The sequence below is a fragment of the Alosa pseudoharengus genome, unplaced genomic scaffold (genome assembly GCF_046254945.1).
Source record: "Alosa pseudoharengus isolate Yale_2024_CS ecotype anadromous, Long Island Sound unplaced genomic scaffold, YU_APseudo_1.1 YU_APseudo_1.1_scf_19, whole genome shotgun sequence".
NCBI lineage: Eukaryota > Metazoa > Chordata > Actinopteri > Clupeiformes > Clupeidae > Alosa > Alosa pseudoharengus.
The window spans coordinates 7360842-7377147 of NW_027468657.1; the positions used below are offsets into that span (position 1 = coordinate 7360842).

General features: G+C 41.4%; 1 protein-coding gene across 1 annotated transcript in view; it reads left to right on the forward strand.

Moving 5' to 3' along the window:
- slc2a9l2 (solute carrier family 2 member 9, like 2) overlaps positions 1 to 16306 on the forward strand; it is a 165606-nt gene that overhangs the window by 47381 nt on the left and 101919 nt on the right. Inside the window, exon 5 of the mRNA XM_076293121.1 lies at positions 8050 to 8182. Within this exon, the coding sequence (XP_076149236.1) occupies positions 8050 to 8182 (133 nt within the window). The remainder of the gene's footprint in view (positions 1 to 8049; positions 8183 to 16306) is intronic.

Consider the following 16306-nt stretch of genomic DNA (forward strand, 5'->3'; position numbering starts at 1 on the left):
CTCTCCTCCTCCTCCTGCTCCTCCTCCTGCTCCTCTTCTTCCTCCTCCTTCTGCTCTCTAACTCCTCCTCCCCCTTCTGCTCCTCTTCCTCCTTCTCCCCTTCTGCTCCTCTTCCTCCTTCTCCTCCCCTTCTGCTCCTCTTCCTCCTCATTCTCATCTTCCTCCCCTTCTGCTCCTCTTCCTCCTCTTCCTCCTCTTTCTCCTCCTCTTCCTCCTCCTCTTCCGCCTCTCTCCTCCTCCTCCTCTTTCTCCTCCTCTTCCTCCTCCTCTTCCTCCTCTTTCTCCTCCTCTTCCTCCTCCTCTTTCTCCTCCTCTTTCTCCTCCTCTTCTCCTCTCCCTCCTCCTTCTTTGCAGCATATTTGAGTAGTCAGTTATACAGTGCAGAATCTAGAAATGATATTCTACTTTGAGTAGTCAGTTATACAGTGCAGAATCTAGAAATGATATTCTACTTCTACTCTAAAAAAAACCCTCTAGTACATAATCTCACAACTCTGTGTAAGCGGGAATAATGATGTAATTAAAGAGCACTTGGGAATGGGCACTTCTTCAACCCGAGCACCCAGATGAGATTAAAGTGCCAGCCTGACCGCGTAGCATCTTGCAGCAGCACAGATACAATAGCTTTGCAATAGCGGTACATTGGTTGTGGTGGTTCAGCACTGATTCCTTGGCTCACTGCCCAGTCTCCAGTACAGTAGTGAGTCATCCACTGGTTTTACCTCAAGGCAGAAATCAACAATCTTAATATTGTGGTGTTATTTGTTTTTGGGAGGGAAGAATGCAGCACTGTTACTTACAGTAGACATTTTAACACGTTTGTCAAATTGTAGATACATTTACAGGATACAAATAACTCCATTTGGCTAAATGGTACAAAATATGACCGCTGCTCAGTCTTGCACATTCTCTCCACAAAAAATAAATCACGCTTGTCAATTTGTCTCCATCTCCTATTCCAGCCCCTACTCAACAACAACTTTTGTGTATGTAAATGAGGGTGTTCATAGTGTGTGTTTGTTTTTGTGTGTGTGCTACTCTATGTGTGTGTGTGTGTGTGTGTGTGTGTGTATGTGTGTGTTTGTGTGTGTTCGCTTGTGAGTGTGTTCGCTTGTGTATGTGGGGGTAAGTGAGTGTGTTTGCCTGTGTATGTGTGTGTGTGCGTGTGTGTGTGTGTGTGTGTGCGTGCGTGTTTGTGTGTGTGTGTATGTTTGTATGTGCGTGTGCCTGCTTGCCTGCATGTGTGTGTGTGTGTTTATGTGTGTGTGTTGTTTATGTGTATGTGTTTAGGTGTGAGAGCGTTTGTGTGTGTGTGTGTGTGTGTGTGTGTGTGTGTGTGTGTGTGTGTGTGTGTGTGCATGTGCATGTGTACTGCGTGTGCCTGTGTCTTTAGTGTGTGTGTGTGTGTCTGTGTGTGTTTGTGTGTGTATGTGTATGCGTTCGTGCGTGTGTGTGTGCCTGTGTGTGTGTGTGTGTGTAGGTGATATGGCCCCCATGAACGGAATTCAACAAAACTTGGCATGCATTCAGAGGGTGTCATAATGATCCAATGATCCTACTCTTCAAACTTCAGCCAGAGATACCTGTGATTGCAATGACTTGTTTTTGCTTTTTAGAGACTCAGCTGTGTTCTAGCTAAATTGAGCTTTACGATGATGGACAGGTGAGCAACAGTGCCTCGTCTATCACGTCATCTGAGCATGCTTAGGTTGATTTTGTTTGCAACAACATCGCTGTGGCTAGAAGCTAGATAGATGGCTTCTAAGACCCCATATGGAAAAATGCATATTATTTCCATGAGGTTTTATCACTGAAAACGATTATTTCTGAAAACTTCGGCCGAAGTTGATAGGTGGGAAAAACAGCTTGTTTGCATTGTGACATGTTCCCTTGTTTGTTTGAAATCTCTGTTCTTTTCAATTCTTAAATAACCAGAAATAATAACCTTGCAAATAAGTAGCAAATAATCCAGCAATATCCTGCTACGTAATTCGTTGTCTTAGATTTCGCTATCTTAAAAAAGACCAGAAATGTTAAGGCATTTGTGGATAAGAAGGATGGTTAGTGAGTTCTTCCTACTGCTCACGGTAAGCTGTTTTGTTGCTCTACTTGGTTAAGTCTATCCAATTGAGTGCAGAGGTATTCCCCCCTGTATCGGTTGAAACACGGCCCATAGTTACGTCCCAATGGAGACATATAAGTCTCATATTCTGACTAGAATCTGAGTATGACAACATCAGGCTAGCGGCTAGCCCATAGGGGTTATGCAGTATAGGAGATGGAGTCAAACTGACAAGCGTGATTCATTTTTGTGCAGAGAATGTGCAGGACTGGGTGGTGGTCATATTTTGTACCGCTCTGCTTTACATCTAGTTTATATGGTGGTGCACAAGATCTGTATTTACAGACAGAAATGTGCAAAGTCATATGTTGCATAAGTTATGTGTTTGAATATTCATTTTTCTGATGCTCGATTTTTGAAGGGTGAAGGTATTTTTGAAGGAAGACAAGCCAAAAGATCCTCTTCTCAAAGACGGCATGTCACATGTAGGTGTGTGCGTGGACCAGGCTTGGAATTTCACCATTCTGGGGGCAAGGCCACTTGGCCTTCAGTTGGGCATATTTGGTGGGGGGCACAAAGGCCACATGTCAGGGCACCAAGGCCAAAGTTAACTATACAGTAGTAGGCTATAAAAATGATCAAAGTTGTATTTAGCCTATTCACTGCAGTAGACCTGCATCACTGTATGAAACATTACAAAAACATGAAATGAAAACATGACATATTACATAGAACTGTAAATCATCTGACTATCTAATATTTACAGATGTCTAGGCTATATATAACATTTATTTTATATTTGGCCTGTTATGAAATCATGTATTGAACAATTTAAGCACAGCTCAGCTTTAAGAAACTCAAATAGCCTAGATGCATTCTTAGCATTTTGTGATCATTAAGGCTACTTTCACAAACTCTTATTCAGCTGTCCTCTGATTTACCAATATCTAGGCAATATTTGTAACATTTATTTTGTATTTGGCCCGTTATGAAATCATGTGGAACAATTTAAACACATTGTAAACCTTAAAGCCCAAATTTGGAGACATCCATGTATGTCGAACTTTACTGCAAATTCAAAACTGGATTACTCTGGAACGGCGACTGTACAGGGGACTGCTTTACACCTTTGTGTTCGGTAAGGTCTCCTGTTTATTCTGATATACGGTTTGTCATGTGTTAAAAGAAGGGTTCGTAAAGTCCTGGCGTGGACGCTTGAATGATTGCACGGTTGAATAGCTCCTAATGAGACTCAGATTGCCATTGTTGGAGAGGAAATCATCTACGCATTATCCTTCATTATTTCAGCTTCTGCCTCCTGGCAGGTCGGTCCAGCTCATCAGTGCCCAGAATATCTTTTGCCCGTTTGCTTTTCAGCACACTCCGCCCATGCTGGAAAGACTATCAAAGTCTGCCGGAGACTCGCTCTTGCTCCTAATGCAGATTCAAGTGTTCATCATTCCAGACCATCCGTGGCTAGCGCAGACCCGGCCCTGACATTCCAAGAGCACTTTTGCATGTGGAATCCCGGGCCAGGTCTTTTCTGTTTCATATCACGTCTCCCCATGCACTTGATGCACCTCAGCACCCACACACACACTTGCAGACACACACACACACACACACACTCACACACTTGCAGACACACACACACACACACACACACTTGCAGACACACACACACACACACACTTGCAGACACACACCCACACACACACACACACTTGCAGACACACTCACACACACACACACACAAACACACACATACAAACACACAGCCAAGGGCCATCGGATTTGGAGGAAGTGGCTGCTGCCAATGCACTCGGTACTGAAGCAGAAATTCCGGTCTTAGACCCTGGCTCCCTCGCTTCATCAGACACAGTCTCTTTCTCTCTGTCTGTCTTTGTCTTTCTCTATGTCTCTCTCTCTCTCTGTCTGTCTGTCTCTTTCTCTATGTCTCTCTCTGTCTCTGTCTCTTTGTCTCTCTTAGTGTGTATGTATGTGTCTGTGGTGTGTGTGTGTGTGTCTGTGGTGTGTGTGTGTGTGTAGAGCATCATGCACCATCAACAATACTGAGGCGGAGGACTCGTCTGCTGTAGGGGGGAGTCAGCACTCTTTTGTGCACTGCTGACTCATGTGTCTGACATCATCGATCCTGAAGTTTCAGGTCAACGACAACCCCCCCCCCCCCCCCCCGAAGATGACCTGTGGCTTTCTACTGCTCTCTGCTGCAGAGACAACACGCAGATGACGTACAAACTGTTGTTTGTTTAGACTTTGTTGACCTGTAGGATTTGTTTCCCTTATTCATTGCGGTATTCTCTACCCAGTGTCCTCTCCGTTCATTTAACTTAATTCATTTTCTTTCGAAAATAGAAAACCAGACACTCATTGTTTGTTGTTTGTTTGTTGACCCTTTTTGTTATTGCTTTTCTTGGGAGCTTGGAGTTTTCTTAAGATTGACTCGCTGTTTTGTCAGTGCCTGGTCAGTCCAAACATTTCTCGGAGCCTCTGAAACAGCTGCCTCTCATATATAACTCACTCTCTCACTCACTCATTCATTCACTCTCTTTCTCTCTCTCTCACTCACTCACTCATTTACTTATTCACTCTCTCATTCTCATATCTTTCTCACTCACTCTCTCACTCACTCACTTATTCACTCACTCACTCACTCTATCCTTCATTCTCATAACTCACTCACTTACTCACTCTCATTCACTCTCTCTCACACACACACACACAGTTTGGTTGCCCCCCTTCTCCCTGTCATTTGTCTGGTGTATTGTGTTCTCACTTGGCTGCCTGTGGGCATCACGTTGGCACCGGGCAGATAGAGTGGGGGTCCAGAGCGTTGATTGAGCCACCACGGCCTCCCCTGGAGAGACCCAGCTGTGAGTATTCTGGAGTGTCTGTGGCAAGCCACCAGAGTGTTTAGTGGATGGACAAAGGTAGCCCACAGCTCCGACCTGATCTGTGGTTAAAACAGACACACGCACACACACAGAGGCATTCATAATTATCCACTGTTGTGAGTCCAGGTCTTGGAGCGTGTGTCCTTGCTGAATGAGATAGGATTGCGCTGAGCGTCCTCGTGTGCCCAGTTCTTCTCAAGCTGGACAGAAACAAGTCCAGTTCTTCTCAAGCTGGACAGAAACAAGTCCAGTCCTCAGAGAAATGCAGGGATAGGAGCAGGCTCCAATCAGTCTCTTTTTAGGACCCAACTAATTACATAACTAATTAAAAGACAGAAGAAAAAGGCCACACTTTGCATAAGTTAATAGTTTTAACACAGAGCTCACAACACACAAAGAAATGCGCGCACACGCACCACACATACACAAACACACACACACACACACACAGACACACCCACATTCATCCACACACATGCCCCTGCACACACCCACATACACGTGCTTGCCACAAATTGTGTGTTGAGTGTACAGAGAACAAACAGACATGACGTCTGAAGGGCACTGAGTGGAGTTAGAACCCAGTTGCGCCCAGTTACAGGTCAAAGTTCCGCCGGTTAGGTTCCTGCTCTGTTTAAACGTGGGCCCCACTACAGCCTCAGGGTAAAAGCATGATCACCTCCAGCCTGTAAGGCCCCTCCGTGGGTCTCTCATGGCTCCTCCCAGGTCATCTTGCTAAGGGTAGCTTGACTGTGACCTCCTGTGAGCGTTTGAGGTCATTACCTTCTGCAGTGCGACCTATAGGGTAATGACAGTGGAGAGAGAGAGAGAACAGTCCTTTTCTCCACTGCTGAATGAGAGTGTTAAATTCTGCCCAATATGTTTGCCTTCAACAAATCTTCAAGTCCTGGCAGAAAGCTGGGAGGAGAGCCAATTCAATTCAACTCACGACACTTGTGGTTTTGTATGCCACGGTAATTAGGAAGGCCCTTTCCATCTGATCACCTTTCAGAGAGACGAATAAAATGCTGTGCAGTCAGTAGTATCCTCAGAGGCGCACCTTGTCAACAGGCAAACCAAGCAACTGCTTGGAGCCCCGAGCCGCTAGGGGCCCCCGACCTGGTCTCAGCGCGTTTGCCGGTGGGACAAGCGAGATTTTGCGTGCTCCTGTCCTGTTGTAGGCTACAAACAGTACATCTGTACATGTAGGCCCTATGCTATGGCCTTATAAACAGCGGATCTGTGTTCAAAAGAGTTCAAAGAATCCACACATATTTAGGCTACTGTGGTAAACGTCAATCGAGGGTGCAGTGATGACGGATCAACATCGGATTTTGACATTTACTCAATGAAGTTATAGGCTAAAGTTAATTGGCAGAAAGATTGAACATGGTTTGCTACATCTATACGACAATATACTTCAGCTAGCTAGCGACAGTTACAACTATAGTTAAAGCAAGGAGATGGTTAACGTTATGTTTATATCACATAATATTATGTCAGCATAACGTGTTAATGAGTAAGGACCAATGAGTAAGGACCAATCATACACGTTAATTTTTTTAATCACATTAATGTGTGCCGCCAAAGATTTTTAATTTTACACCGTCACTTGTTCTGTTATAAACAATTCTCTTTGGTGCCAATATTTTGACCCTTTGATGCATCGTTTATTGTCCTCAAACTGACTAACTACTGTCTGCCTTCCTCCTGTAGGCCTTGTCATGAAGATAATAAACTCTAACGCCTAACGCAGTTCTGAACTCCCGGTCGGCTGAATGGGCGTTATACTTTTAAAAAAAATGTAAAATCCCTGTCGGCTCAGTCGACATGAAATTAAAATATCATTGACACACCTCAAGTTTAAACTATAATCTACGACATGGGTCGGCAACAGGCGGCCAAAGCTGCCGCCACTGATATTGTTTGGCCCAGTCAAATTATTCTGGCAGTCTTTTTTAAATCTTTTATTTTACGATATCGATTTACAAATAGCCTATTCACCAATCAGACTGTGAGTTGGTGCTTAAACAAATATGAGAAAGAACACCAGAATGCACTGGATCCTGCTAGCTGTGCATAGACCTCGGCCAGCGCTTCAATATTGCGCCTTTGTGCTTGTTTGGAGCAAATAGCTGCGTTTTGTAGTGTGGTATAATATTATTTATTGTGACAGCGTTGTTTCATATCTGATACACAGGTTTTGCATTTGTGAAACTGGGTATGATGAACGCAAAGTTTTCTTTCCATTCCTGTTTATAGGCCCAGCTATTTTTCTCCCAGCTCCAACTGCTTTAGTTCGCTTCTCACTGTGCATGCTACTAATTCTTGTAAGCAAACAATAAACATTGTAACATTGTCAGGATATGGGTCAACCAAGTAGCTTATTTAAGAATAAAACATAGACTTTATCCAAAGAAGTTTTTCATCTTTGGAACATTTGGAATTAAAAAAAAGGTTTTATTTAATACATTTTCCGTTGATATCAGATTATTTATAGCCTAACATAATGGTGATGAACACTGGTCGGTAGGGCCCCCTTGAAATTTTTGCTTGGGGCCCCCACAGACTCTAGAATCGCCTCTGAGTATCTTCAGAAAATGTTGCCCAGGGTGTTTTGTTTATCTGTGACTGAAACTTTTTGTTCAAATGTGTTTTCCTACCAGTACAAACTATATAAACACATTGATTGATTGTCAAAAGAAAACCAGTGATGAGCTTTCATACAATATACTATGTGCAATTGAAATATTAACCAGTTAGGATCAGACATAGGACAGATGTACTCAGTAAATTACAAAAATTACTACAGTAACTGCAATGTACTTTTACGTGTACCAATATTGGTACATGTCATTAGAAGATGAAATGGGGGTCAAGGTGAAGGCTAATAATGTTACATATAGACCTACTAACATGATGATTAATGTAATAAGGACACTATATATCAAATGGGACCAAAGCGAGTAATACAGAATTTTGACAGAACTCTTCTTCTCATAATCTTTTTGTTAACTGACTCTCTCACTCTTTCACTCTATCTCTCTCTCTCTCTCTGCTGGGATGAACCAGGAGTCTAGGTGGAACTTCCTGTTTGCGTTCCTGGCGGTTCCAGCTGTGCTGCAACTGTGTGTGCTGCCCTTCCTGCCCGAGAGCCCTCGCTTCCTACTGATGGAGAGACGTGACGAAGCCAGAGCAGAGAAAGGTAAGGGGGATGTGGTCAACACAAAAACTCCAGGCACACTCAGGTGTGAGAGACACTGCAGGATTATTCACGACGCCGGGGATTATACATGTCTGTTTCATGGTCGTAATACAAATCACATGGGTCATTCTTAATTGAGCATACAATGGTCTTGTCTAAAGCTCACCATACATGCAGACATACAACAATACATGGATACTTCTCGGACATAGCATGTGAAGTCAGGTAATAGATACACTATAGGTCAATACAATGCATACATACTTCAGCATTTTCTTGTCATGGTATGTTCCTCCACAGAATATTCCTAAAATTAGTGCCCAGCCAGAGTACCCCTAACTTGTGACAAAAGGGGTCGCATGACCTTTATTAGAAAGTCGTGACATGGAGAGAGCAAATGACAAAGCAAAGTTGATGCACAGAATAGAATATAAGGATAAGCACACACATAGTATATGAAAATGCAATGTTAATCACATCTATGTATACAATATCCTCAGCCTCACTTTAAACTCACTGTCCCGCACTTACCGAAAGGTACATGGTCATTTAACTTTGTTTAATGAGACAGAAGACCAATTTGCTAATAATGTTTTGGAGTCTTTTATTACTGCCATTCCGTTAGAGAGTTTCCTTTTAAATTACTGAAGAGAAGTCCCAGTTGTGAGCTCTGTTCTCGCATTTTTTGCTGAGTGTTTTTATTTGCACTTAGACAGCGTTTTTGCCCTTAGGGCTTCATCATGTCCTTTAGAGAAAAACAAAGCACTCTAAAAAGAGAACCCTGTGCAGACTTCTTTTCAGCAGTTTTTTTTCTCTCTTGTTCACCCTGTTCTACACCCGGGATGTTGTTCACCCTGTTTTTACACTTGGGATGTCGTTCACCCTGTTCTACACCCGGGATGTTGTTCACCCTGTTCTACAGTACACTTGGGATGTTGTTCACCCTGTTCTACACCCGGGATTTGCATGTTGATCTTTTGCCTTTCCCGGCAAACAAGGCAGGACAACCACCCATGATGTTGTGATTTTGCGTCAGCTTCTGTCATGTTACAGAATTATGGATTAACGTCTGATTTAATTACTATTCCTAATCATGTTCATATTCATTGTGTTCTGTCACCTCGTCATGTTCGTAATCATCATCTTCATTGTTTTTATCTTCATCATATCCACTTTCCTTGCTCCATGGCTAACAGGCCACAAACATCGCCTGATGAAAGTGCACGTAACAGCCACGAGCATCGCCTGATGAAAGACGGCTCACAAGAGAGCGCTGAGCATCTTGGCCTCTCACCCTTCTCACTCCCCTTTCTCTGTCCTTTGAAGTGACTTTATGATTCACAGATGCCAGGCCCTGAGCACACGCACGCACTTCTTTTGTGAAGCAGTCCTATTTGTTGAGGAATCCCGAGGGGCTGGGAGCGACAGCTAAAAGCGTTGCGGAGGGGGTTTTGAACTTTATGGATTTGTTTTCAAAGCTTCAGTTAAAAAAAGTGCCCTTGATGACAGAATGGGGTTAAGCAGCTAAAGGCCTGTCAAGTCAGAAGGGCTCTTTTACTGACATTATCTTTTACTGACATCAGATCATGGTGCAGCCATCTCAATTATAACTCTGAATTACACATCAAAAACATGTGTAGTTCACTCTGCTTTAGGATGGCCACACACACACACACACACACACACACACACACATATATAATTCTGTTATCAGTCGGTCTTAAGGGGGTTAATGATGGTGTATGGTGTCAGATAAGATGCCTGCCTCATGCCAAGGCATTCAGTAGATGGCATGTCTTTTTCTTCTAAACCATAGCCACGGCATGGTGTTAAAAAGAGCGAAACCTATTTCTCTCCGTCAGTCGATCGCCTTTTGCACATGAAAGGTTGCTTTTGTCTTTTTATAGTCTCACTCTCTACTCATTCATGCACTCTTTGGTCTCAATGACTTAGAATGTTGAAAAGACTGACTCAATTATTTCTAAGAAAATGGAAGCAAAACATGTGGTTGGATGTAAAGAGAGGAAGCAGCTGAGGGAAATGATTACACCTGATTTACCTCGTTGAAGCAGCATGAAACTACAAAAGGCAGAGGAAAGGAGAAAAAAGATAAGCTGACCGATAAAGACGGAATGTGGTAAAAAAAGAAGTGTCCAACCTAATTTCCGTTACACTTTATGTAATGCCTTAGAATGTAATATAATTTGCATGGACATTAAAGGACTTTGGTGCAAAATGTGTATTTTGCTTAACCCTGATATTCATTTTCAATGTCCTGATGATATCTCTCCAATATCATATGACTATCTTTTTTTGAACAGTCTTCTAAAATTAACAGCATAGGTGGAACTTGTACAAACAACCTGAATTTGATCAGTTTTGAGCAAAAGGAATCCATGTGTAGCAATATTTAGAATGTTTGATATAACACCATTTAACATAATAAAGTTTTACATAGAGCGTGTTTACATGCACTTCAGTATCCCGGTTATTATTATTATCCCGCTAGCTACGGGGGCAAGCGATTTAGCTGTGTTTGGGGCCTCTAAACACACTCAAAAAACCATTCCAAGACCTATGGAACACGAGTTGCTTCCCTGCAAGACATCACCGTGCTCGTTTAACTCAAATAGTGCGGAGAAACATTATAAACTTTGTGTTTTTGCGTGGAGTCACTCACCTCAGATTAGGCTACCCCGTTGACCTATCCAGCCTATTGCAGAGCCGACGCTCTCACAGCCATAGCCACATAAACAAAAACTTTTTTGCTGGTTTTCATTGTTTGCAAAAAGAAACGATCGAGCAGTGCAGTCGTCATGTCCATTAGATCTCCATGAAGCTGTCATGTCCATATTTATGACTATGTAATAGCAATGATTGCTTCAGTAGCCTATTCCTGTGGTACGTACGTCGTCAGGAGATTTGAATTCAGGATAGTGGAAGAGTGATTGGTTGTATAAATCCTCTTTGTCAAAATGATACTGCACACGGTAATATTTCTCACGCAACACATCTAATGGAGTTTGCACATCAAGGTGAAGTGCAACCAGCCACAACTGCAATGTATCTAATTCCTTCAATGGTAGTAGCCGGTGAAAGCTGAACCCATTTTTCTCATTTGGTTTTCACAATTGGGAAAGGCAACACAAACAATATCCCCAGTTATATATACAGTATATGCTACACAGGCGTCTTCCTCTTTCAAAACTCTTCTTCAATCTCACTCTGATGAGAGACTTCCAGTCGCCTACAAACGCTCGTCATTAACACAACTGTACTGAGATTTTTATTTTCCCTGTAGCAGGTTCAGCTGTCACAGGTTAATGTAATAGGCTAATCTTAATGTCCGAAATAGTCATAACTATGGACATGACTGCACTGCTCGATTGTTCACGAGAATAGGAGAGACTAGCTTTTACTGTTGATAGCTGTGTAGTGTTCAAATTTTGTTAACATCTACACACCTATGGCTACTGAAAAATGTAAGGTTCATTGATCAAATGTTATTTTGAAGTATTAAAAAACGTCATTGTTTTAGAATTGTCGACTAAAGGGGCTTTTACGATAGCCTATCTGCTAACATGCAAAGTAACTTTATACGCTAACGCTTGAGACTATGCCAGTACACCTTTATTGTTGGTAACCGGGATACAAGTACTGACCATGTAAACAGGAATATGAATATCCAGGTTTCTCTGTGATCATGTAAACACCGTATCCCGAATAAGATCCAAACCGGGATAAGCATAATAACCGGGATACTGAAGTGCATGTAAACACGCTCATAAAATAGCTCACTAAGCTTATATAATTTTCTCATGTCCAACAAACTTGGAGGTTGATGTTTTTGTGCTTGCTACTAGAAAAGTAGGCTGCTATAGAATGCCACTCAAATTTGGACTTCCAACTTGGGAACCCATGGCAAATCTATCTGCCCTAACCTTTTGGAACTGAGAAATTTCAAGATGGAAATCCTTGCTGTCAGACAGTATTAAAAAAAGCCATTAAAAAAGTCTGCAACAATTTGGTCCGCCACAGTTTGATGGTGTTGGTTCGTTCAATTTAAGAAGGCAATTAAGTGGGTTCATTTATGCGTCTGCATAAGGATGAGTCCAGTCTTTTGTGTTCTCTTTATGAGTGCTGTTTTATGCTCTTTGCGTTTGACACAAAATCGGTCACAAATGTGCACAATTTGTGCACATTTTATAGTATTTATGGCACTCTATGGTATACAATTGTGCTCATAAGTTTACATACCCTGTACATACACATGTTATCTTTGGAAATTGATCTTAATGCCTTAATTCAAAAAATTAACCTTTAAGGACACCAATAGTGAGATATGGTGAAGGGTATGTAATGATATGGGGCTTTAAGGAAATACCCCCACATCATCACATAGCCTTCACCATATCTCAGAAATGGGGTACTTTCCATAAGATCATCTCTCACTGCAAATCAAACCAGCTATTAGGTTAACTGAAATAAAACCATGCCAATCTCTAGGTATTGTGAAGGATATGTGATGATGTGGGGCTATTTTAATTCCAAAGGCCAAGGGGATTTTATCAGGATGCATAGTATCCTGGATCCATGAAATAACTGGCCTTTAAAAATAAAAATCTGCCTGCCTCTATGGGAATTTAACATAGGGGTATGTATACTTATGAGCCTCTGAATTTTAAGGAAGAACATTTATTTATTTACGATACATTATTCATTCACAAAGAAAATTGGTGTCCTTAAAGGTAGGATTTTTCCTCATTTTCTAAAAATTAAGGCATTAAGATCAATTTCCAAAAGATGATTTTTTATTCCTCTTTTTAGTTAACTTTAGCATGTGTATGTACAGCGTATGTAAACTTATGAACACAACTGTACACACTATATACTCTATGGTATATGACCTAAGAAAGACTGTGGACACCTCCTTGTCATTAAGGACATGATTTGTTGTCTAGAAGCACTAAAGTCCAGGCAGTAGCTGGCTTTTGGTATTCCCCCATGTCTAAGTGGGAACTTTGTGTATTTTATGTTTTTTTTTTTGTTGTTGTTGTAAATATTCTATTTTATGCACTTTTGTTTGGTGGTTTGAACTACTGCCCCTGGGCAGTCACACTTGTGTCGTTCCTTGGTAGTTCCAGTTGGTATCCGGAGTGCCTAACCAAAAATCACAACCGCCTTACCAACAATTACGAGGTGGTTGTTTATCTCATGACTCAATGATTGATCTATGCTTTCGCTTAATTTTCATTAAGAGACTGCCTTGGCTCATTCTTGCTATTTATGTTAATTTGAGTGTTGATAGGCTAGTGTTATAATATTCACAGCCTTGTTACAACAGCACAGTGATTAATGGTGTAGTGGCTAAAGGTTCAATTCTCTTATGAATTGAGATTGTCCTCTTGCTGCTGACTACGTGCAGGTGAACTAGTTTGACACCAAAAATAGTGGAAATACCAGTTTTTAGGTTGCAATGGTTGAAGTCCCCAGTGACAATACAATGTCACTGTGAATGTCACATTCACATACAAAACTGGCATATACTATCTTTAGACTGCTGACAAACTGACTGTTTTATGCGTTCACTGAACAAAGATTATCGAAATTAAACACCACTTTTCCATCAGAAACATATATTTGTAAAAAGCATAACTGGTATGATATAGAACATTATCGGAATATAGAATCAACATGACCAATTTCACCAAAGCTAGACACAGGAATGTAACTCAGTAAGTAGCTGATCACTGTACAATGCAGGGGACCAGGGTTTAATTCCTGCTCGCTGCACCAATTTTGAAGGTGCATTTCTTACAGCTTAACTGAGCTAGATGTATAGAGATAGAAGGTTGGGCTTGTGGAACTATAGGCCACATGGTCCTCACTTTAGATTGGGGGTGCTGCAAAATGTACTACAAATAGGTAAGAAAGGTCTTATAAGTGTATTAGTTATCCACCTCTTTATCTTATACACCATTAACAAGCATTAACAAGCTGCTTGTTAACACTTACAAGCTGCATGTTAACTGTTAACAAATATGCTTGTAAGTAACTTAAAAGGCGGCTTATTAACACTACAAGCTGCATGTTAACAGTTACTTAATGTTATTAAAGAATAACAAGAGTTAACTAACTGTTAGTAATGAATTGTTAACTGCTTATTATACACGGTTAATACCTAATAAGCACATGTTATTCTAAAGCGTTACCCAAACTTTGGATGCACTGTTACAAATACTCTTCATCTTAAATTGCAGAGTGGAAAAACAGTGATTGACCTTGGGATCTTGGGACATGTAGTACACTTTATACCCGTTACACTTTAGTTTGTTATTATAATTTACTTTTGTTTATGTAAAGCATATTGATTTATCCCCTGTATATTAAAATGTGCTATATAAATAAGATTGACTTGTTTTGCCTGAGGTGGAATTTGGCTGGAGATACTGCACCAGTTGCCTTACTCTCTCAAATGTGTGTGTGAGTATTTTATTGCAAATAGAAACTCAAGGTGGTATGACTCATATACTCCCAGCTACCCCAGAGATAAACTGTAGATGGGTGTAAGGCGGTCCAAATTACTTTTGGACCTTGAGCAATGGAGTAAAACATTTGAATTATGTCCAAATGTCACCCAGAGGAGGCTTTCTCTTCGGGAAGGAAACCATCCCCACTCAACACTCATTCCAGAGGACAAATAGCTAGCTGAATGAGGTGTTTAGTATAGCCCCACACATCGTTTAATGGCTCATAAAAGTCTTATTTATGGCTTTGAACAGCAGCACTTGCTGAATACATGGCGATCGATGGGGTGTTCAGAGCCACCGAAGGTTCAACTCAGGTGTGCATTTTCCACTTTGGCAAGGACATTTTTGTGGATTTCGCACTTCTGTTTGTATCAGAGTTTACAACATGTTGAACACAAGGGTGCTTACCTGTACTTATGGACACAAACGTGCTTGACATAGCAAGGCCACAGCATAGTTATGTTCTATTTATGTGAGCTTGCTTTGCTATGTCGGCAGCATCTCTTGCACAGTGTTCTCTTTGAAAGAAGCAGTCTAAAGATAGAGATGATTAGAAAGCTGTCCATGAAATCCAGTCCACATTCTTATGCGTCTATTGCAATACTCAAATCCAAACCAACAATAAAATAAAGCATGCTGTAGTCAACTTACGCATAGCTTAAATGCAGATAACTGATTCTTTGATAGATGAAAAAAATGTTCTTATCTATAAAAAATGTTCTTATCTATGAAACTTAAACGCATCATAGTTGTTCCATTCTCTCTGTGAATAGTCCAATGTTCACATCAAACATAGAGTTATACAAGCTGTTGCTAATCATTATGTTTAAAGATGAATCCCCTCATGTTTGAACAGTTCAGTCTTTTTCTTTTCTATTCTACTCTATTCTATTCTATTCTATTCTATTCTATTCTATTCTATTCTAAATAGAGCTCCTCCTCATAATCAGAGAAGGTGTAGCAGCATCTTGCCCCTGAATATGAATATGAGGACTGTAGCTCTTTCTGCTGTTTGTGCTGTCTGTGGTAGCCATTTGCCTCACTCCACACACAGTTTCTGCAAGCTGCATCATTTGATCTTTTTTTGTTTTATTTTGTTCTTCTGTCTGAGTCTGCGCGCTCTCACTGATAGACCGTAAAGTGACTTCCTCTCCGTCTGTCTAGTGAGATTTGTATCACCCTTACTCTCTCTTTCTCTCTCTCTCACTCTCTTGCTCTCTCTCTCTCTTCTGTTCCCCACATTTCTCTGTACACTTTTTCTCTCTCCCTTTGGCCCTTTATTTCTTTGTTTTTCTTCTCTCCCATTCTTTGTCTTTCCTTCTGTTCTCTCTCTCTTCTTTTTTCTAAATCAGCCTTTTGTGAATCATTCAGGTGTCACACAGCCAGAGTCTTGTCTGTCACTCTATTTTGTTGCTCGTTCGATGTCACCTAGAACTTTGTCAGCTGCTGTGCAGTATCGATAGGCGCCTCCTTCACTAGCGGCAGGTAAGGGTCCATTGCTGAAGTGTGGCACACTGTATCTCCCACCGTCTTCCACCCACCCCCCCCCCCCACACACACAGACACACAGACACACACAGACACACACACACAC